General features: G+C 34.8%; 1 protein-coding gene across 1 annotated transcript; it reads left to right on the top strand.

Moving 5' to 3' along the window:
- Window positions 1-18,144: 18,144 nt before the first annotated feature.
- Window positions 18,145-21,249, top strand: LOC133315165 (uncharacterized; the record flags this gene model as incomplete). Its single annotated transcript, XM_061516733.1, has 1 exon — window positions 18,145-21,249. A coding segment is annotated over exon 1 (3,105 nt), but the record flags the coding sequence as incomplete, so codon positions are not given.
- Between the last annotated feature and the right edge of the window lie 916 nt (window positions 21,250-22,165).

Raw genomic sequence — 22,165 nt, 5'->3', positions numbered from 1 at the left:
AACCAATTCAATGGTAGCTAGGTTGGATACTGAATGGATTTGTGACCATAACAAAAAGATGAAAACTGTAATCCTACAATTGTGCATTGAGGACTAGTGTCTAATCTGCCAACTATTACATATGAATGATATTCCATAGTCCCTCAAGAGCTTTTTTATGGACTTTGACTTCAAATTTGTTGGGTATGGATTAAACTTGATATAAAAAAGCTAAAGAACGAATATGAGTTGGACTGCAAATAGGACATTGATGTATCCACATTGGCAGTGACACAATGGCTTGATTGATTTTCTTCTCGAGCACGTGAAATATTTGTCAAAGGATATGTGTACTATAACAACCCTAACCTGCTAAATGACTAATTAAGGATTTATTTTGATGATTTGAAAGGTAAAATTGAGTTAATTATGTGATTTAGAGCATTTTAGTACTTTTGATAAAAAGTGTGAATAATAATTTTTATCGGATAAAACACAATATTGTGAAATTCACCGATAGAACTCAAAAATAAAAAAATTTAATTTCTGCGAAACAAATTATTTTAGGACTAAAAATATCATATTAATTAAATTAAGTTTTAAGTTGAATAAATTAGTAGTAGTTTAAGTGATAGTTAAAGTCAAATAAACTCATGACCACTTACGCAACTTAGTTTGTCATCAAGTTTCACTATTCAAGCTGCACCTTCTTCCTCCCTTTTGTGATAAACCCGTGGCAGCCATGGAGTATAGGGCATAGGATTGCTTTTCTCTTCTCCTTCCATTTTCATCTACTTCTACTCATCGAATCCAAAAACCTTCATCCTGAAAAATGTTCTTTAGCTTATTTGGAAGAGAACCTAGCTCATTTCATCTTGGGAACCATTATTTGAAGAGATCCTTCTCCATGAAAGGGGTTGTTTCTATTCATTCAAGAAGCAAAAATCCATAAATTTGAGTGGTTCCATGATAGAGTTAATCTCTATCGAAGAAGGAAGAAACTAGAAGAAGGGGTGAGAAGAGTGAAGACTTAGAGACGAGAAGAAGAAAAAAATGCTCAATTCTTTATTTCTTAGTTATTCGACATCTGTACATTGCCTTTCCTTTTATTCACTATACTTCTACCTTTGCTTTACACGTCATCCTTACACTAAATATCATACTACTATCTTTTACACTTTTCTTTTATTTACAATTCATCTCTAAATCTTATTGGCTTTCTCTTTTCTCTCACAGCTTTCCTTCTTACAATGCTTGGCTCTTTTGGCTGGTTCACATCTTCAAGGTTGTTTTCATCTGTTTCTGTAGCTGCAGTTGCACCTTCAAGGCTCTCCTTGACTGTTGCTGATGTATCAATACTCCTATCATTGAAAACAACCTTGTCCTCAGAGTTGAAGGTAGGAAACTGCTGTTGAAACTCTTCCACACTTTCTCATGTAGTTTGCTCAGTAGGCATACCCTCCCAAAGTATCAAAACTTCAGCAGTACCTTCACTGTTCTATCTACAGGCCAAAATCTGTTTGGATTGCATGACTGGTAAACCACCAGTAAACATCTCTGGTAAAGGAAATGGAGAGATATCCTGGTCTCCTTGAAATGGTTTGAGGAGTGACACATGGAAGGTATGGTGGATCTTGGCTGTTGCAGGTAATGTGAGTTTGTAAGCAACCTTCCCAACCTTTTTTTCAATAGGATAGGGTCCAAAATATCTGTAGCTAAGCTTATTAGAAGTGCGGGGAGCAAGTGAAGGTTGTCTATATGGATGAAGACGAACCCAAACTAAGGTACCTAGCTTGTAATGAACATCTCTTCTATGGCTGTCTGCTTGTTGTTTCATAATTTTTTGAGCTCTTTGTAAGTTGCTCTTGAGCTGTTGTAGTAGTATTTGTCTATCATTCAATAATGTGTCCACCTCTGGTGTTGTAGCAGTGGTAGGAATATAATCTCATATTCCAGGGGGTTTACGACCATATACAATTTTGAAGGGTGACATGCTAGTTGTCGAATGGGATGCAGTGTTGTAACACAATTCTGCCCATGGTAGCAGGTTGGACCAGTTTTTATGGGAATCAGCTACAAAGCACCGTAAGAATTGTTCCAGTACTCGATTCACTACTTCCGATTGACCATCCGATTGTGGATGATATACAGTAGATCTTCTCAAACTCGTTCCACTCAGCTCAAACAATTCTATCCAAAATTTGCTGAGAAATATAGGATCTTTATCTGAAATGAGAGACTTTGGAATGCCATGGAGTTTACAAACCATTTCTGTAAAAAGATTGGCCACCTTCACAACATTAAATTTTTTTGGTAAGGATCCAAAGTGTGCCATCTTTGAGAGTCTATCCATAACTACCAAGATTGCTGTATGCCCATAGGAGTTAGGAAGGCCAATGATGAAGTTCATGGAGAGGTCTTCCCACATTATCTCGAGTATCACAATGGGCTGAAGGAGACCTGCAGGCTTCTGTGTTGGAATCTTGACTTGTTGACAAACAAGGCAAGAGTTAATAAATCTCTTAATATCCTTTTGCATGCCATTCCATAAGAAGCTTGTAGAGACTCGAGACATTGTTTTCTGTATGCCTATATGACCGCCAGTCAGTGTTGAATGACATTCCTTCATAACCTTATGAATCAAAGGTGAGTGAGGATCAAGGAGTAATTTCCCCTTTTTTAACAATAAACCATCTCTGATCTCTAAACTATGGTCTGTACTCTCAGACTTTGATAATAGTTGCTGATGTTGCTGGAAAAATTTCGAGTGTAAATTCTCTTCCCGTAACTCATCTAAAAGGGAAAATTTGTGGACTGAGAGGGCCATAAAACTCATGATTTCAGGCCGTCTTGATAAGGCATCAGCTGCTATATTTTCCTTGACTGAGATGAACAATACCGTATGTATGTATTAATGATGGTGACAGATTAGTGATATGCTAATTGTATTCAAATTTTTGGAACTAGGTTGTGATCGTGGTTGTGAATCCCTGAACCCGAGATTTATTGAAGAACTTTGCTTGCGAGGTAAGCTTTCGGTCCTTAGGGTTAATCCCCCGTTTGTTCCACCAAACTCCGAGGGAGTGTGGTAGTTTGATATGATATGTTGAAAATGATTTGTTATTTGGTCCATGTATATGTATGTATGTTTGTGTGCCACACAAGACGGTGTTTTCTTGTGTGAGGCATAAGACGGTGTTTCCTTATGCATAATATGAGACGGTGTTTCCTCATACGGTATGTTGCAAGACGGTGTTTCCTTACGTAATGCGTACTGATGGGACGAAAATTCGTTCCCATCTAAGCCCATTTTGATGGCAAAATACCATCTGTTCCCTCATCTGATGAGCAACTTTAGCACTAAAAGCACATGTTTAATATCTTTATGACAAAAACACAGTAGGGAACATATGATGACGTAATCCTTTGGAAAATATATAAAAAAAGGGAACGGATTAGGAGCATTAAATACACATGCTTCACTCACTCAATCTCCCTGACCACTTTTCAGGAAACGTTGAAAAGAAGTTTCCATAAAGCATAAGCGGTGCAGCAATCAAGCAAGAGGAAACGTGCGCAGCAGAGAATAAATGGTTCCTATTGGCTAAAGAGGAAAGCAAGGCATGCAGATGATCAGAAGGAAAGACAAATCTCAACAATAATTGTCTCATCCAACCACTTGCGCCCCTCAAAGCACTGTTCACACCGCCTCTTTCATGCAGTCAAGAAAACAACTCCAAGGGAATTACCCACTTTGCCATTCACTCTTCTGCTATAAATAGGACATCCCAGCACGAAGATCAGGATCGAATTCCTTAAGAAGAGATCACTTAGTTTATTTTGTAGTTTTTCTTTTGTATAGTTTTAGTTGTAGTTAAGTGACAACACTTCTTCTTTATTCTGTATCACCCACTTGAGACTCCTCACGAGCAACATCCATATTCTCCACTTTCTATTTTGTTGTAACCTAAGTTGTTTCCATTAAATATAAGTGTTATTTCTCTCCTTTCCACTCGTTATCTCTGAACTGAATCTCGGGTCTATGGAATTTCAGTTTGGAATAATTATGTTTAAAGTAGTATCCATGGGCTAAACTATCTGTGGAACGGAAAAACTGCAAAGTTCTTAAAGAATTATTTTCAAAACTTTTGTACTGAGCTTTTGTATTTCTCTGGTTAAGTAAGCTATATTCATTGTGTATAAATGGAAATTGAACACATACTGAGAAAGGAACTTCCATAAGGAAGGGATTTCAGACAGCTTAACCAGAGGGGGAAGGCAGTGTTGTGGCAACACTGCTGGTTGCCTTAGGAATAAGGGATCACCTCGTTCATTTGAAGGTCCTGTGCTAAGTAACTGTTGGAGTCAAGGGAGCCATAGGAATATGAAAATGTGTGAGCCATTTAGTCCATGAGCTGAGGAATCAGAGATTGACAGTGAAGAGACTGAAACAAAGACAAAAGCGTTAATTCTTGAGTAGAGAAAATAACTATTTAAGAATGGAGCAGTGGATCCGTTCCTTCTGTTAAAACTATTTTTAAACCATCCACATTGTTGTCTCATAATTACAATTATTATTATTTGTATTTTTTTTCTCTTTATTCAATCTTGTATCTATAAATCTCTCATGAATATTGCTTTCCCTTCTCTCAACAAGAAGGGTATCATACATAACGAAGCGATGAACTATTTGTTGTCAGATTGAACCTACTGTTCTTGGGGAACGTTGTCAAGACAGTAGGGAAAGTTTGACCAAACAGGTCAATTACTAACTTCTTTTTTCATTTTTATTCTTTTTAAAATAGTTTAAGACATTACTTAGAGTTCTATCCTCGTGGGAACGATAATCTGGGCACTAATAGTCCCTTTATTACTTGATGCGTGCATTTGCGCAGTTGAGTTGAATGTAAGAGAACACAAGTGTTTTCTCTTACTGAACTAGAAAGTCCTTCATCATAATATTTTTTACCCATCAAGCTTTTAACCCAACACGTACTTGTTATATTCTCTGGCCATAGGATTACATTATTTCACACTGCATTGTCATACATATTCTGATGCATGCATGGATTTTTATACTGTGTTTATACCATAAGTGAGCTTAGGGGTGGAGGAGCCCTCCAAGGGTCCCTATCTTACTGAGGTGATTATATTATCTCACCCCGCGTTATAGGGATTACCATTTCAGGTACAGGAGCTGATGGTGCTGAGGCATCGCGTGGCAAGAGGCCAGATGAGGGATACTACTTAACATGATTGTCAGGGTCCTGTGGATATTTAGATTTGTACCTGACATACTTTATTTGGAGTTGTATATGCCATGTATATTTTTGAAAGCATAAGAGATGTCTATGCCATGTCGATAGTCTGTATATGCTGTTAGTTATGCATGCTCAGGTCTATGTTACTTATTTAATTGCATCTCTTTTGTTTATTTGATGTAATTATATAAGTAACATCATGGACATTATTTTGAGACAATATGATTATGAGATAGCCTAAGCCATGGATGGCTGGACAATACGTTTTATCTATGCTGTGGTATGTCTGAATTATATTAAACTGTAAATTAGGTTGAAATTTTTATAGTGAGAGTTATCCTCAATGGTCCAAAATACAGAGGAAATGTTGTCCGTTGTATTTTGGCCGTGGAAGTGAAAAGTTTACAATACATAAGGAAAACGAGTAAACCTATTTAGTTAGCTTCCGTAGTAATTAAGTTGAGCACGCTGTACTTATTATCATATAAATGTTAATTAACCGACTGCAGACGAGGAGTTACAGTTGATGTCTATGCTTCTTATAAAAATTGGTAGAAAGCTCTTTATTGAAAATAGAGAGATTACCCCTACTTTATCTGATTGATTTTTCTTTCTGTACATTTGCATAATTGGATTCATCTACTCGTCCTGGAGATGTAACAAGCTAACAAATTTAATTGCTTTATGCCTTAGCATTTTAATGTTTATCAATATGAAAAACTATATCGATTTGTGGTGCCAATAATGAGCACATTTATGTTTCTTTTCTATTATCTCCTTTTTGGTGCTAATGAGCATATTTGATTTGCAATTTTAGCTTAGTTATTGGTTGTTTGGCATTTGATAAATCATGCTGCTATACTTTTTAATGTTTATTTCATTTATTTGACCCAACTTGTTTAAAATAAGTAAAACCTTGTTTAATGTAGATCAGTTTGTATACCCTACACATCACAAGTTATTTGGCATATCCCTATTGACCCCTAATCTTTTTTTTAATCAATATTTGGTAAATTACTCTCATTTCAAGTTAATTAGTTGTTTAAAGGTAAAAAAAATTGACTATATTTTTTTTATCTGTCCATTTTTTCTACTCATAACTATATTGTATATCTTTTATGTCGCATTTAATACATACTGAGGGATAGCACATAAAAATAATATACTTGTGAACACCCTATATATTTTGATTAGATTCATTTTTATTATTGTTATTGTTTTATTTTAGTATTACTATTATTTATTAAAATAGAATATAAAAAAATGAAGAATGAAAGAGAAGGATAAAGTCGAATTTTGAAAATTTAGAGTAAAGCTCATTTTGGGTCCCTAACAAAAAATACAATCTCCACTTTCGTCCCTTACAAAAAAAACTCATATTAGTCTTTTTTTAAAGATTAAATTAAAATTGGGTCTTCATTGAATTTCTGAAGGACTATATTTTCAAAGAACTGAAATTGTAGAGTGACTAAAAGTTAATTTTTTTTATAAGGGACAACAATAAAAATCATATATATGTTTTTTGATAACATAAAAATCATATTTTTTGTTAGAGACCAAAAGAGTTTTACTCTAAAATTTATTATCAAGAGGAGAGAACTAATTAAATTACCATCAAAGGTGAAGTCATAATAACAACATGAATAAGAGAGAATACATGAATTTCACTCTATTTTTCCTTGTTACTCCAACTCTACTATACACGTGGAAAATTGATTTGATTTTCATTTAGTTCAAAAATCAAGGGAGAAAATAAAGGAAAAGACAATCAATCATGTATATCACGTGGAATAAGTTTGACAATTTTTCGATTCTCTTTTACGCTAGCAAAAATTAAGGTGAATTAATTAAGAGGTGCGAGTCAAGTATCTTTTTGCATTTAAATCTGAATTACTCTTATTTATTTTTTTTCAACTAGTAAAAGAAGACAAAAACATTGGGCTTATGCCCTCTTTTACTACGAAAAAAAAAAGACGGAGAAATATCACATATTAAAAGGGAAATACATTGTACCAAAAAAAGAAAGGGAAATACAAGAGCTAATCAATGATAAAAAAAGGAGACACAATGTTGCATTCAATCGATCAAGAGCACTCACATTTTTTTAAATATCTAAAGGGTGTATTGAATTAGGATTTTAAAAGATTTTTTTTAGATAAAAAGTCTTACGGATTTTAAAAGACATTGTCTTTTAGAATTTGAGGGACTTTAAAGACTTTTTTAAAAGATATTTTTTACAATCAAGATTTCATAAGATTGGATTTTAAAAGATTTTAATAGAATTTATAAGATTTGAAAGGACAATATGGATTTATAAGATTTTAAAAAACCGTATGAATTTTTAACAAATATTCAAAATTACAAGAGTCAATAACAAAATAACAAAGAAATACAATGAAATTAATAAAAAAAAGTAAAACCTAATATAATTTTCTCAATCAGTAAAACATAATATAATGTTTAACAAACATTCAAAATTACTAAGCAACAACTCTTCACATATCTAAAGTTATACTGGTCCTTCACGCATTAACATTTTCTCATTTATGCTCTTGGGTTTGACCAATGGGTTGAAAATTATCTTCTTCATTTGGTATCAAAGCTATGCATATATGACTATAAAACCCAATTTTTTTAATTATTAAAATAATCCTAAATTTGCATATAGAACCTAAAGTTCATTATAAATTTTTGTTTGAAATTTTTTGCAATTGATCTTGAAAATCTTGGGGTTTTGTTCTATGTGATGAGAGTTTTCTAACCATATATCATATGCATATTTTCATTGAATATTTTAAGAAAATTTCAAATCTGAATTTTTGGATTTTATTACATGAAAGTTTAGAAGATTTCTCAAATTTTTTTCAATCGATACATTGAAACCTTAAATTGCTTTGGGACTTTTGAAAAATAATTTTTTAGTTATCTATTAACATAAAAATTGTTTGAAATCCTTTCCTATAGTGAAGAATTTTCGTTCATGAATATATTGTTACGAAATATAGGGTTCGTATTATGAAAGTTTTAATGTTTCTTTAAATTAATATTGTCTCATTGATGTAAAACGAAAATTGGTTTGAGGATTTTAGTTACCTGTTATTTTTCCACTATTTTATATTGTTTTTAGTACAAAAATCACATCTTCTTGTGCCAAGAAAAATTGTGACCCATAGCTTGAAAAATAAATTTTTAAACTTACAAAATTTCTCAAAAATGACTGAAAATATGTTATTCTTGAGATATATTATATTAAAATCTCGTTGGTTTGTTGTTTCTGGGTTTTGTAATGAAAATCGCTAAAAAATATGCTATTTTTGAGTTTTTTTTTTTTTGATAACAACTATTTTTGAGTTTTGATGAAGCTCTTATGGTGGAACCCGATTTTGAGCGGGTCAACCTGTCAAAGGAAGAAGAAAACATTGTAACAGAAAAATCTCAAGAAATCTTAGAGGTTAGGGTGAGATTGTGAGAGAGATATCCTATTTATTTTTTTCACTAAAAAGTCTCACAAAATCCACACCAATAGAAAATTCATTAAAATTGTCGGATTTGTGAATACCACGAGATTGTGATTTCATTATTTAAAATCCTGATTGAATGCCAACGGATTTGGACGGATTTCAAAATAATCTTTTAAAATCCTAATCGAATACATCATGACTTTTTTTTTCAATCCATTAAAATCCTAACTAATACCAACAGATTTTTTTGTCCAAAAATAATCCATTAAAATCCTTTGAAATCTCAATCCAATATACCCCTAAGTCATGTATTCAAAAAAGAAAAAAGGAGAGATACACAGAGACTGATTAAGAAAAAGGCACGCACAAGGCTGAAGTTAATAAAGACGAGAAATGCGCAGAATATACTAATATATGCAACAAGCACTACACCAAAAGCAGGATTTACCGGCGGTTCAAACCGCCACTAAAAAATCTAGTGGCCAATTGAAAATCGACACAAGTTCTGGCGACGTTAAAAATTTTAGCGGCGGTTTAGAGTAACCGCCGGAATAACCGATGCAGAAAAGAAACCGACATTGAATATGTAGAAACCGCCATCAATTATTTAAAAAAATAAATAATTATAATTATTAGCGACGGTTTTGAACCACCGCTAAATCATGTAATTTACTTTTTTAAATTAAATTTTTGTGGTGATTTCAATGAATATAATTTTTTTTTCGAATAAACATAAATATTTTAAACAGCCACTAAATTATAAAATTTATTTAAATTATATAATTTGACTCAATTTCTTACAGTGATTTTATTGATCATAAATACTTTTATTGTTTATAATCAAACCTGTTATTATAACATTAAAATATAAAAAAAAGGTAGATACAATTTTAAAAGTCTAACATTAAAAATTTATATTTCAAAACATATGTCAAAAATAGAGTAAATAATTCTTTTACAACTTAATCAAAAAAATAATCACAATGTCAATACAACTACAAATGTTTAAACAAAAGTAATTTACTATGGCTGATGAATAGCAGAATGTGAAGACGGTTGAGCACGAGAATGTTGCTCTGCTACCTGCATTAAATGAACAACAGCAGATGCTTGTTTCCTCAGCTGCCTTGAGGTTTTACCATTTTTATCCTCTTCATTAGCAATAGAAGATCTTCTAAGCTTCCTTGGAGAACTTGAAATTGTGCCATCTTTTTTTCTCTCATTAGCATCCTGAGAAACATGGTAAATGAAAAACGATCAATAATCAGATTATGTTTTAATAAACACAAAAAAAAAAAACAGAAACATAGGAGAAACTCAAATCATAAGGAATTAGTAATACTTCTAGAAATATTATGTTTCATTATGTACTCGAAAATCATATACTTCTAGCTTCCTATATGGGCAGCTGAATGCAAAGGCATACAATTGCAAGGTTAAAACAAGGGAAAGGCTGCACCCAGATGCTAGTAGTGAGAACTAGTGCATCTTTGCATGCCACTTCCACAAGGACATATTTTCTCATAATAACCATGAAGTGCATTTTCCTACCAAGTTATCATACCCTTAAATGTTATCATAAGGTCTTTTTGTTTAGGAAGATATAAAAGTAAATACTATCATTGTAAGTAGTGCCTCTCCTGATCAATGATCTGAACTAGGTGGCTTTAAAGAAGGCTGTCAATAAAAAGTTTTATAATTGTCAACAGGGCTTGGTTCGTTGAGTTTTGTTTCTTCACTAATGCCAGCAACAAGATCTTGATAAATTCACACTAGGAAACCGTGCCCAGTCAAATTAGTTAAACTTCACAATGCGCCATGACTCTGAATAATAGGTGGATAGTTAGAGAATAATCCTTACTGTACTATATAACTTTGACTAAGGATTTAAAGTGAAAAGGGTCAATGAAATTTGCAAATCTAACAGTTCCATAATAAGAATACAACAAACATAAGGAAAATTCATACACCTTCAACTCTAAAAACCATACAAGCACTCTTCTTACTTCCAAATTATTATATAACCACTAAATCTCTTTTTATTTTAATCTTTAGGTTGAACGACCACTTGGCAAAGTGATTACAGGATGAACTTCCAGATCCTGTGAAAAGATATTCACTAGTTGCAGCTACAAAAATCAAATTTGAAATTTTTTTTGGATGATGTATAATGGATATTCAGTATATGTATAGCATCCTGAATTGTTTCAAAAAGTCAAGTTTTTGGTATTAGTTTGTATCTATTTTTTGATTTAGTTGAATTTACTATCTTTCTCTCAATAGCTATTGTCTTGTCTATATATACAGTAAAAACCAGAAGGAATTTTATTTGAATTATCTAGTGCCATAAGGAATTAGTTTATGAGGAAGATACTATGCCACTTATCTGCCAAAGCAATAAATTAGAGATAGCAACTTCCTAAGACCGAAGAAAAGTAGACTTTCAAGATTATAGGACTGAAAGAAAAAAAATTACAAATGAACAATTTATTAAGAAACCATAGACTGATAGTTACATATAGATATATACACTTCAATTGATAGTTTCATTTACATTAGATTTACAGAAAGACAGGAGTGGAAAATTAAATGTAAATAACTCATACGTCAAGGAGCACCCAGTGGTTTACTTTAAACAGCTAATATATAAATAGTGAGAAAATCCAGGAAAAAAAGTTTCAGTTACATATACAATCACATATCCACAAAATGTAATTTATTATACACGAAGTTTAGTATAATTCATCAGACCATACAGTAAAGCATAACAAGATGTATAATAACGAAGAGAGCGAATGAAAAAATGATAAAAGGAAGGAAACCTTTCAGAGTGTAAGTGAGGCGCTATTAGGGCTTAGATGTGTGAGGTATTGCTTTTAGTATTTTTAAAATTAGAATTATTACGTATTTGACCTTGGAGAAACAAAATTTTTAAATTCAACGACTTTTCCTAAAACCGCCTGCAAGAAACTGACGTTGAATATCAAATTTCTTGTAGAGAAGAAATAAGCTACTAAACGCACTTAGCAATAATTGCTTTCAACTTGGAGCAAATTATGCTTTAAGTTCGTGTTTTATACTTTTTTCAAATCATTTGATTTTGTGTTGTAGTTCTTTCATTTTGGTTTGAACTAGAGCTCAACACATATTCAATTTGGTTGTTATTAGAAATCCTTTCTCATGAAAGATATAATTGTTTTAACATGTGACAAATTTATGGGTGGCAATTTGGATTGATGGGTCTTGTTTGGATTGACAAAAATGTACTCAATACAAACATCATGATAATAATGACCCGTTAATTTATTTTTCAAAAAAATTACTTAAATAATCTCATTTTAATAAATAGCGTAAATATGTATTATATAATTATTTAATTTAAATAGGTCAACATGAACCTGAATACATTATTGTTGTTGTTGTGATGGTTGTCGTCGTCATACTCTTTGTTTTCTCTCTTTTGTTTTTTTATTTACAAATAATTAAATTCTTTTTTTATCTTCAATTTTTTTCTTCATTTTACTTCACAAATATTTTATTTTCATTTTTTATTTAATTTTGCGAAAAATTTCTTGTCTTAATAATACTCTTTTTTACTTATAAATATCTAAGATAATTTCCTACTTTTTATGAATATTAAAATTATTTAACCTTTATCGTTGCTTAAAATAGGTTATTTAAAAAAAAGAATACTATTTTAATATTTAAAGCTTAAAAAGTAAAATATGTTAAAATGGAAACTAATAAGAAAATATATTTTACTGTTATAAATATTTGATTTATTGATTTATTTATGCAGTATATTATTTCCTCTAAATACTTTATCTTGGATTTTTATCTTGATTTGATGTCGTAAATATTTTAGTTCAATTTTTTATTTGTAGTGAGTTCAAATATTTATTTTGTAGACTTTTGGTCTGATTATAATTTCTTTTGACTTATAAATATATATATATATATATATATATATATATATATATATATATATATATATATGTAAAATTACTAAGAATTAGAAGAAGAATAGAGATAAAAGAGATATAGGAGTGTATTCTCGTTTTTATTGCCATACTACAATGATGCCTTATTTATAGGCTCGGGAAACATAAAGATTACAATAACTAAAAATATTCTCCAACAGCCATAACGTCTCTAACGGTTATATAACGGTTTGGATAGCCAATAAATTGTTTATAACAATCCCCCTTGGATGTCCAATAATCCTATTGAGAAGAAATATGTATGAGAAGCTGTCTCATTAAAAACCTTACCAGGAAAACCCAATAGGACAAAACCATGGTGAAGGAAAAAAGAGTGCAGCCCGTATTTCATTTCCCCTGATGATAACATTATTTAATATCTCTGAGTTTACGGATACCGATCTTGTAAACGATCTTCTCAAAACTTGAAGTAGATAAATAAATCTGCCAAATTATCACTTGAACAAATTTGTTGAACATCAATTTCACCATTTTGTTGATGATCATGAGTGAAGAAGAATTTTGGTGACATATGCTTCGTTCTGTCTTCTTTGATGTATCCTCCATTTAATTTGAGCTATACAAGCAGCATTATCTTCATGCAATATTGTTGGAACCTCTTTTTCTAACTAAAAACCGCATGCTTTTCGGATGTGTTGCGTCATTGACCCTGATCAAACACATTCTTGACTTTCTTCATGAATTACTATTATCCCATGGTTGTGAATAAATATCCTGCTTAGAATCTAGCTTTGTGTGGATCCTGCATTATTCTAGTATCTATATATCGAAAAGAAATAATTCTGCTAACAAATTTACAAATAAAGATAAAATGTGGTAATAAGGGGGAACATATGAGGTTTAAGAGCCTTTATTGCTTTAATCCATTAATGATATTTGAAGCTTTATTCAACAAATTTCCCGAGAATTCTTATATGCTTCAAGAGTTTTTAAATCCTTCTAGGATTTTTATATAAATTTCATTATCGATCGTATAAGCCATATAAATAGCTATAATAACATCCATTAGACGCATGTCAACCTTTTCATTTACTGCCAGATTATTAAAATATCTGAAGGTGATCTCATCCACCACAAGAGAATAAATTTTCATATAATAGATGCCAGGTTTTTGTAAAATTCTAGTGCTACAACAACTTTATTATAATTTGTGCACATTTGTTCCCCATCGGCATTTCACCTTCGTGTTTGGAGGTCCAAAAAAATTTAAATTTGAATTGTGTCTTTATATTTTGGTCAATCATCATCAACAAATTTAGCTTCAAGATCCTCGTTATAATAACCCTAATAATATGACTTTTAAATTAGAGGGTTATAATGAGGACCTTATAGTCATAAATGGAATGAGCATAAAATTATAAGAATTTTGATACCCATATTGAGGTATTATGCACAGATGAATTTTTATTTGTTAAATTTGACTGCTGACGTAATAACAGTTAGTAGAATAGCTCCAAGTTAGCAAATTATAGTTAGAGAGCTAATTTAATGATATAAACATCATGAATGAGGTTAGGATATGATTTGGGGAAGATTGATACCCATATTGGGGTATTTTTGAAAAGTCACTTCTGCCGGGTATTTTGTACTGCTGTAGCAGCATCCGGTAGAATCCCGGAACAGGAAAAAGATAAGAAAATAGAAATAAAGACCAATATATGCCTAACAAGTCATAATTAGACCAAAAATGTTAAAGTTAAGAAGATTATGAAATCCGGGTACAGTTAAGAACACCGGTAAAGACTACAGTGCAATTAAACAACTGTTAGTGGATCTGTGATCTACTAATCAAATTTTTAAGTTATGAACATGATAATTAGACAAAATTAATGTTAAGTACTTAAAGTTAGAGTCTTGAGAGTTTACGGGTAAAAATTTGACGACGGATCAGTTAAAAATTACACCGGGTCTCACTAAAGGACGAATATCACTTAAGTGACATGGCACCCCTCATTAGGGCCCCCTCCTCTCCTTCCCTTCCATTTCTGATCAGCAGACCCTTCACCTCCTTCTCTCTCTAAGTTTCAAATTTTGAAAACTCTCTCACTTCTCTCTAAGATTTCTTCACCTAAATCTCTCTAAACCACCAAACTTCCTTCACAAAGATTGTTCCCCTCACTCTCCTCTTCACAACCATACCATTTTCATGGTGTGAATCAAAAATTTCGTGTCCCTTATCATCCCAAACAGCCATGGTTTTATGGAGAGCAAAGGCTATGGAGTTGTGTTCTTGAGCTCTCTTGAAGAATCACACTTGCTTACTTGTTTCCTTTGATTTTTGGGTAAGTGTTCTTAAATTTTTTTCATGAAAAATATCATATTTTCTTCTTATGTTCTTGAGCCTAACTCATGAGCATGTTCATGAAGGTGTGTGCTTGCCTAAAGGTGTGTTCTTGGTGGAAAAATGTGGAGACTTGAGCTAAAGGAGAAACCTTGAAGATGTAAGCTCCCACTTGGGAAATATGAACCAAAAAGCCTCCCATTTTCTTGTTGAGTGCCTTGGTTTTGATATGTTCAAGAGGAGAATGTTGTTTAAAATTTCGTAATGTCACGGTTTGATGATGATTCTTAAGTGTGTGTGTGTTTGGAACCATGGAATGATGGATTGGATGACTAAAGGTGCCACATTTGGACCTTTGAGTGATGTTCATGTAAAAAGATGACTATGAACTCAAAAATGGACCATGAACATTTCAGCCATATCATGTAAGGATAGGGTTTGATGACAAAAAAATGTGATTAAGTTGTTAAGTGTGGAAAAATGATTAGAAAGATTAACTAGGTGGGTTAACTCTAAGTAAAACTCACTAATCATGATTAATAATGGCTAAAAATCCTAATTAATATAGCTAATCAAATCTACCCCATAAAGTACATAAGGGTTTAGTTGTGTTAAAATTAAGGAGATGATGAATTAGGTGATTAATTAAGGGTAGAGATTAATTAACAAAAGTAATCAAGGATTTAACTCTAAAATTGGACTAAAGTAAGGTTTAGGTACACTAATTAAATAATTAGTAAAATTTAAGTATCATGACATAATGGGACTAAGGATATTTCATAATGTACTTAATAATTGAAAAATCCAAGAATTAATGTGAATTAGGATTTATAATCAAAAGTAATTAAGGTTTGTTAAGTAAACACATTTAAGGCTAAGTAACCAGTTTTTAGACAACATTGGGGAGAGCATATCTCCCTCCATAGAGGTCATATAGGGATGTTCCTTATATCAAATTGAAGATTGAGATGTTATCTACGTGGTGTCCAAATTTGGTATCAATTGAAGATATATTCCATTCTGTATGTTCGTTTGAGTGAGGACTGCACAGGGAGGCATGTGCAGGGGCGCTGTACATGGCTGACACTTCCATGAATTTTTTCTCCCTCAATTATTACTCAAATTAGGCTCATAATATGTCTAATTAAAGATAAAGGTGTCTAGTTGTCTACATAAAAATTTTAGAGCAATTGATTTAGTAGAATTTCCATAATCGCAGAAATGGTAAAGGATGTTTAGGGCCCTGTTCGGAGTTGGCAAACAGCTTTGTTTGTCCAACTTCAAATGGTGATAACCGGAGCTAAGAAACTTCAAATGAGGCATATGATACCTTGTTGGAAAGATAATTGAGTCTAGATTAACATACTAAAAGATGAGAATTTTATAACAAGTGAGTCACGCCCAGTAACTAGAAAACAGAAGCATGTACAATTATGGAAAAACCGTAAAAGTGATATTTAAGCTAAGTGGGCTTAGGGGAACCCTTAGTAACTTATAATAATCATAAATATGACTGGGATGAGTTGAAAATAATCTAAGTGAGCCTTGCATGTGATTCTAAGCTATGTAATTAATTGAAGATTAAAGTGGCTTGTAATAATGCACTAAAATATGTAATAAGTAATAATTGGTCTAGGCTTGTAATGGGCATATTATCGGCTTATGAGTATGAAAAGTGGAATCATTAAATGATTAAGTCGTGGAGATGACTTGATTAATTAATATGTAATTAATGATGTGAATGGTTCCTACTCTAGGTGTGCCTAGAGAACCGTGCACTTGAGGATTTTGTTGGAGCATACGTATTATATTGGAGTGTGGGCTTGTACTAAGCTCCCTAAGGTAAGCTCCTAGTTCTAGTTGACTCCTCTCTCTTGTGGCCCCACCATGATGGTGGGCATTATGGTTATATTGTATGGAAGTATATGGTATGATGTATATGTGCATTCATTCACATTCATATAGATGTTATATGATCTTGATGTTATGATGATGCACTGATGATATATGTTATGAGGATCCTGGCCAGTGATCATGGTATGTAGGCTGCCTATGACTTGACTCTGGGAGCTATTTCATACTGAGGTTGTGTTGACTGTCTATGGCTTGACCCTGGAAGTCACACATGTGTAACCGTCTATGGCTTTGACACTGGGGTTGCACAAGGATGATATGATGATGCTATGTTTATGCTGTATGTCTGTATTATATGCTTTATATCTGACTTGTTATGCAGGAAGTGGGCTCAGGGGTTAGAGGATCCTCTATGAACCTTGAGCTTACTGAGATGTTGTTATCTTACCCCGTTTGGGGACATCATTTCAGGTACCCAGAGTAGTGGTGATGCTTCTAGGGGCAAGGCCCCCGCATTGGAGTAGTTGATGATGCAGCTGATGATTTTATATTATGTTTAGATTTGATGTTGGCATGTAGACTTGTTAACATGCTTAATTATTTTATGGAGATTATTGTATGTATTTATTTAGGCTCATGATAGTATTCTTAGAGCCATGGATTATTTACTGATACTTTTATACTTCGAATTAATATAGACTTGATGCATGTATTCAGTGAATTTGGGCATGGAGCCTTATTAGTTGTATTGACCCATTAAGGGGATTGCAGTCCGTGTGGGACTTGCAAGCTATCTGTTTAAATTGTTGTATTAATTAGGTTATCTGTATGTGTGGAATCATGTTTCTAGTTATCCGAAATATAACTGTTATGCTGTCCGTGAGACTCCGTCAGGAATGACACTTGATGTCATATCTTGATGGTCAATGGCCACTAATACTAGCTCATGGGATTAATTAGTAGATGTATATTTAGATTTACGCTTTCGCAGTATCTGACGTGAACGTTTTTAGAAATGTTTTTATGAAATGTTTTGGAAAAAGTTTACTCGTATTTTTATAAGATGCTTTATTCCTTTTCAAATAAAGTCTTCCCCTGTGAATGTTAAATATCATGTATGTTAACAACCGGAGTACTACGGGGTGTTACATTTATGGTATCAGAGCAATTTCACCGGGACGTTCACTGATGTATTGCTTAAGTGTTAGAACTGTTTATTGAGTGTCTCTTGAGTGTCATGATATTGCATATGCTATCACTTGATTGAGCGTAGCTAACTCATACCTCGTGCAGTTTTGTGTAGTGACATGGCACCTCGAGGGAGATCCAAGCGAATAGTTCAAATCCCTCCTCCTGATCCTATTGTTGCAGCTATAGCAATATTGCAGCAGACCCTGAATGAAACCAGGGAAGCTGATTTGAAAAGAATCGAAGAGGCCAGAGATTGCGATAGAGAGCAGCTAAGAAAGGCCAGTGAAGACCTTATGGCGCAGAATAGGCTGGCCAATGCTGAGATGATCCGACTACTGTTGACAGAGGTACGAGGAGGACCTCCACCACCTTCACCACCTCCTCCACCGCCAGTTACACCGCATGTGCAGCAGCAGGTTGCATGTGCTGCTGGTCCCGTACAAATTCTTGAGCCTGTTGTGCTGGGACATGAAGGGTCAGGAGAGGCCCATCAGGAGGCGGAGGCATCTATCCATGAAGGACTAGTGAGGCAGCCAATTATTGAGGTTGATAGATCAGCTATACCACCCAGGTTTGACCGGGATACTAGAGAGCGTATGCTGAATGCTTTCAGGAAGCATTCCCCACCTCACTACAAAGGTGGAAGAGATCCCATTGCAGCATTGGAGTGGCTCCAAGAGATGGAGCGTATTTTACAGGTTATGGAATGCGATACCAACATGAAGCTCCTATATGCGGTGTACATGTTACAGGGGGATGCTGCTGACTGGTGGAGTAATGTTAGAAACCCACTTGAGTGCCAAGATTATGCTATTACTTGGCCATTATTTGAGAGGCATTTTCTGCAAAAGTACTTCCCTGAAGAAGCCAGGGAAAGGAAGAAGAGTGAGTTTGAAGACCTCCGGCAGGGAGGCATGACTGTGGATGAATATCTCAGCAAGTTCAACCGCTTGGCAAAATATTCTTGTTATGGTAGAACTCCCCTCACTCCAGAAGACAAGGCCTTTCGATTCAGGAAGGGTCTGAATGATATGATAGCAGACAAACTGGCGGGTCATTGCACCAGAAATTTTGTGGAGTTGATCAAGCAGTTCCAGAATATTCAGGAGCACTATCGTACCAGGGGAAAGGAAGCAGCAGGAAAGAGCTTCAGTGGGAGGACTACGCCCTGGAAGGGTAAGGGCAAGGGTTTGCAAGCACAGCAGAACACCAAGTTTAAGAAGACTCCCTTTGTGAAGAATGGAAGCGGAATGTTTAGTGCAGGGAAGATTCCCACTTGTGCCAAGTGTGGGAAGATGCATACAGGTGTTTGTCGACTGGGGAAGAATGTTTGCTTCAGTTGTGGTCAGGCAGGTCATTATTCCAGAGAGTGCCCCAAGAAGACGGGGCAAGTTGCAGCCATTCAAGCGATCCCTATTCAGTCCGTGCCTACTCAGAGAGCCATAGAGGAGCCTATGGCGCCCACTAGTGCCAGGGTATATGCAGTGACACAGCATGAGGCAGAGAGGTCTCCAAACCTTATCAGAGGTAACATTCTTATCAGAGGATATGCTTTTTATGCCATGTTTGATTATGGAGCTACCCACTCCTTCATATCGGAATTTGTTGCTAATGGGGTACATTTACCCATTTGTGAGTTCACCCCTCCCATGGTAGTGAAGACTGCCACCGGAGACATTGTTTCTACTTCCTTGAAGTGCAAAGAAGTCAGATTCATATATGAGCAAGAAGAGTATATGGTGGATTTGATAGTGCTTGAGGGCATGAATCTACACATTATCTTAGGTATGGATTGGCTGGTCCGATATGGTGTGATGCTAGATTGTTGTAGCAGAAGGGTTTTCTTTGCTGCAAAAGGAGAAAAACCGGACAGTTTGTACTTGACGGCACAAAAATTAAATAAGGCTCTAAATGAGGGAGATGCAGGATACATTATCCTGGGAGGACTCGTAGGAGACTCCAAAGAACCTACTACTAATATTCCGGTTGTATGCGAGTTTGAAGATGTATTTCTGGAAGAAATTCCTCATTTTCCACCTGAGAGGGAGATTGAATTCTCAATTGACTTAGTACCTGGTGTGGGGCCTATCTCATTGGCTCCATACCGGATGTCACCAGTGGAGCTAGCTGAGCTGAAGAAGCAGTTAGAAGAATTATCCCGCAAGAACTTTATCAGACCGAGTGTATCTCCTTGGGGTGCACCAGTCATCTTCGTAAAAAAGAAGGATGGGACTATGAGGTTGTGCACTGATTATCGACAGTTAAACAAGGTAACAGTAAAGAACAAGTATCCTCTACCACGCATTGATGATCTGTTGGATCAGCTCAGGGGTGCTTCAGTGTTCTCAAAGATTGATCTTCGTTCCGGATATCACCAGATTCGGGTAAAAGCAGAGGATATTCCGAAGACGGCTTTCCGATCTAGATATGGGCACTATGAGTATCTAGTGATCCCATTTGGGCTTACTAATGCCCCGACCGTGTTCATGAGTTATATGAACCGAATTTTCAAACCACATTTAGATCAGTTTGTTGTGGTATTCATTGATGATATTCTGATCTACTCCAAAAGTAAGGAAGAACATGCAGAACATTTGAAGATAGTTCTACAGATTTTAAGGGAGCATAAGTTATATGCCAAACCATCCAAGTGTGAGTTTTGGTTACATGAGATCCAGTTTCTTGGACACGTCATATCATCTACAGGAGTGGCTGTTGATCCGAGTAAAATTGAAGTTGTGCTGGATTGGGAGAGACCCAAGAGTGTTACTGAGATCCGAAGTTTTCTGGGTTTAGCAGGATACTACAGGCGGTTTATTAATGGATTCTCCAGAATTGCCTTGCCATTGACTAGGTTGACCCGAAAAGGGGTGCCATTTGCATGGACCCTTGGGTGTGATGTGAGTTTTCAAGAATTGAAAGATAAGTTGACTACCGCACCGGTTCTGATTCTTCCTGATCCGGAGAAGAGATTTGAGATCTATTGTGATGCATCCAAGTATGGATTAGGGTGTGTGTTGATGCAGGAGCGAAAGGTAGTGGCCTATGCTTCTAGACAGTTGAGACCACATGAAGAGAATTACCCTACTCATGATCTTGAGTTAGCGACCGTGGTTTTTGCATTGAAAATATGGAGACACTTCTTGTATGGTGCTACCTTCACAGTTTTTAGTGATCACAAAAGCTTGAAATATCTATTCGATCAAAAGGAGCTTAATATGAGACAAAGGAGATGGATGGAATTCCTGAAGGATTATGAGTTTGACCTTCAGTATCACCCTGGAAAGGCGAATGTAGTGGCTGATGCCTTGAGCAGAAAGACCACGGGTGTGGCTAGCATGATGATTGCAGAGTATGATTTGATTGAGGAGTTCAGGGATTTGCGAATTTCTGTGACACCATTTGAGACTTCATATTTCATGACTACGGTCGAAGTCCGAAATTCGTTAATGGAAAAAGTTAAAGCGGCCCAAGTGCTTGATGAAGGGATCCAAATGATGAAAGAGCAAGATTTTGTGTTCACCGATGCTTCTCATGTGAAATACTACAAAGATCGGTTAATTGTCCCGAAGGGACCAATGGTAGAAGAAGTGTTAACAGAGGGTCATATGGGTAAGTACACCATCCACCCAGGTGCAACTAAGATGTACCAAGATTTGAAACAGAATTTTTGGTGGTCTGGGATGAAGAAAGACATAGCCCAGTTTGTGAATAAGTGCCTTATTTGTCAGAAGGTAAAAATTGAGCATCAGAAGCCTTCTGGTTTGCTACAACCATTAGATATTCCGGAGTGGAAGTGGATGAGTATATCCATGGACTTTGTTGTTGGATTACCAAGAAACCAGGCTGGATTTGATTCCATATGGGTTGTGGTTGATAGGTTGACTAAATCCGCCCATTTCATTCCAGTCAAGATGACCTTCTCCACAGAGCAGCTAGCCAAACTATATGTTAGAGAGACGCTTTTGGGAAGCGTTACATGAGGCCTTTGGTACTCAATTGAGATTGAGTACTGCTTATCACCTGCAGACAGATGGTCAGACAGAGAGGACCATTCAGACACTGGAGGACATGCTAAGAGCGTGTGTGCTTGAGCAGGGTAATACTTGGGACAAGTACCTGCCACTGGTTGAGTTC

Source organism: Gastrolobium bilobum, unplaced genomic scaffold, assembly GCF_033153095.1.
Source record: "Gastrolobium bilobum isolate Gb01-03AN ecotype WA unplaced genomic scaffold, APGP_CSIRO_Gbil_v1 utg62414, whole genome shotgun sequence".
Lineage (NCBI taxonomy): Eukaryota > Viridiplantae > Streptophyta > Magnoliopsida > Fabales > Fabaceae > Gastrolobium > Gastrolobium bilobum.
The sequence above is the reverse complement of the archived record's forward strand: the minus strand, read 5'-3'. Positions and strand labels throughout refer to the sequence as shown.